The sequence below is a fragment of the Eimeria mitis genome, genomic scaffold (assembly GCF_000499745.2).
Source record: "Eimeria mitis Houghton genomic scaffold, Emh_scaff2730, whole genome shotgun sequence".
NCBI lineage: Eukaryota > Apicomplexa > Conoidasida > Eucoccidiorida > Eimeriidae > Eimeria > Eimeria mitis.
In genome coordinates this window covers 2,751-4,955 of record NW_013571076.1, presented here as the reverse complement: position 1 = coordinate 4,955, position 2,205 = coordinate 2,751, and the positions used below count along the sequence as shown (strand labels likewise).

Below are 2,205 nucleotides of genomic sequence, written 5' to 3'. Positions count from 1 at the left end.
CAGCAGCAAAAGCAGCAGCAGCAGCAGCAGCAACCGCAGCAGCAGCAGCAGCAGCACAGGGGGTGGGGTTGTTGTTCTAGCGGCGCGGCCGAGGCCCCCCTCTATATAAACATAATAGGGGGCCCCTAAAGATACAAAAGCAAAGAAAATAAAACTATTTATATAATATATTTATTTAATTTATTATTATTTATATAAATATATTTTATTCTAGGATATTTCAGCACTAGGAGTTGCTGCTGCTGCTGCTTTTCCCGCTGCTGCTGCTGCTGCTGCTGCTGCTGCTGCTGCTGCTGCGGCCGGCTCGCGCTGCTGCTGTGTTTCCTCCTTTCTTTGTTTTTTCTAGACACACATTTATAAATACTAATTAAATATTATATTTTATTTATTTTGTGTTTGTTAGCCAAACACACCGCCAGAAGACGACGCCGTTGCTGCAACTCAAAGCTCCTGCTGCTGCTGCTGCTGCTGCTGCTGCTGCTGCTGCTTTGTTCGTCAGTAACCCAGCAAATACAACAGCAACAACCCCCTCATCTCCCGCCTCTTTCATTTGTTACTCTCTTCTGCGGCCTCCATATTCAGGGTTTAGGGTTTAGGGTTTAGGGTTTGTATCGCTTTCTATCACCACAGCAGCAGCAGACACAATGGCTATACAGGAGGCCCTACACAAACAGGGGCCCCCAGGGGCCCCCCAGCACCAAATTGAAGAGTAAGTGGGCCCCCCAATATGCAGCAGCCTTCTCTCCTCAGCTCGTTCTAACCAGGGGCCCCCAGGGGGCCCCCCTAGGGGCCCCTCTAGGGGCCCCTCTAGGGGGCCCCTCTAGGGGGCCCCTCTAGGGGGCCCCCAGGGGACTCCGTAGGGGGCCCCCAGGGGGCTCCTATGGGGCCCCTATACAGTGCCCAGGGGCCCCCCAAGGGGCCCCTAGGTAGCCTGCAGGGGGCCCCCGAGGGCCCCTTATAGAACCCTATAGGGGGCCCCTATGGGGGCCCCTAGGGGGGCCCCCTCAGGGGCCCCCAGCATAAGGGTTTGTGGCTGTGAAGGGTTTGTTGTTTGTTTACAATTTGTGTTTTTGTTTATTTTTTTTTTTTTTATTTTTTTTTTTTTGCTGCAGAATGACAACTGAAGAGATGGTGGATAAGATACTAGCAACACAAGAGGAACTATCAGGTCAGATACTTGCTGCTGCTGCTGCTGCTGCTGCTGCTGCTGCTGCTGCTGCTGCTTGTGCGGCTACTACTAGTACTGCTGCTGCTGCTGTTGCTGCTGCTGCTGCTGCTGCTGCTGCTGCAGCTGTTGGTGTGTCTGCAGTTCTCTCTGTTGTATGCTGCCCCGCCTTCAAGCAATTTTTTTAATAGCTGCTGCTGCTGCTGCTGCTGCTGCTGCTGCTGCTGCTGCTGCTGCTGCTGCTGTTGCTGCTGCTGCTGCAGATTTGTCTTACCAGGTTGAGGCTGTGCGTCTATCTAACTCTACCCTAAAGGAAGAGAACGAAGAGCTGCAGCAAAAGATAGATGCCCTGAAGAAGCAGCTGAGCCATGCCCCACCGCAGCAGCAGCAGCAGCAGCAGCAGCAGCAGGTGCAGCAGCAGCAGCAGCAGCAGACACAGGATGCAGGGGCTGCTGTGTCGGAGCCTCCCCCTGAAACTTCTGCTGCTGCTGCAGCAGGGGCCCCTCCTGCTGCTGCAGCAGTTGAGTGTGAGCAGCAGCAAGAGGAAGCAGTCTCAGGGGCCCCCACACCAGCAGCAGCAGCAGCAGCAGCAGAACCAGCAGCAGCAGCAGCAGCAGCAGCAGCAGCAGCAACAGCAGATAAGGAGAGTTTCTCATGGGGCCCCCCCACTACTACCATAACCCCTGAGACGTGATTGGGGGGCCCCCCTATCTCTTCTTTAGTTTCCTTGTATACTAACAGGGGGCCCCTGGGGCCCCTCTTTATATATGAGGCCCCCAGGGGCCCCCATTTATATATGGGGCCCCTAGGGGGCCCCTCTTCATCTACAGGGGGGCCCCTTGGGGCCCCCCTATATGTACGAAGGGGGACCCTAGGGGCCCCCCTATATGTAACGAGGGGGCCCCTATGGGGCCACTGTATATGTAAGACGGGGGCCCCTACGGGGCCCCCCTGTATGTGAGAAGGGGGCCCCTATGGGGCCCCCCTATATGTACCAAGGGGGCCCCTATGGGGCCCCCCTATATGTAACAAGGGGGCCC

General features: G+C 55.7%; 1 protein-coding gene across 1 annotated transcript; it reads left to right on the top strand.

Annotated features, from left to right (window-relative positions):
• Window positions 1-644: 644 nt before the first annotated feature.
• EMH_0057890 (uncharacterized protein) lies at window positions 645-1,859 on the top strand (the record flags this gene model as incomplete). Its single annotated transcript, XM_013497521.1, has 3 exons — window positions 645-709; window positions 1,113-1,168; window positions 1,429-1,859. The coding sequence occupies 3 exons, from the start codon at window positions 645-647 to the stop codon at window positions 1,857-1,859; spliced, it is 552 nt and encodes a 183-aa protein (XP_013352975.1).
• Window positions 1,860-2,205: the final 346 nt, after the last annotated feature.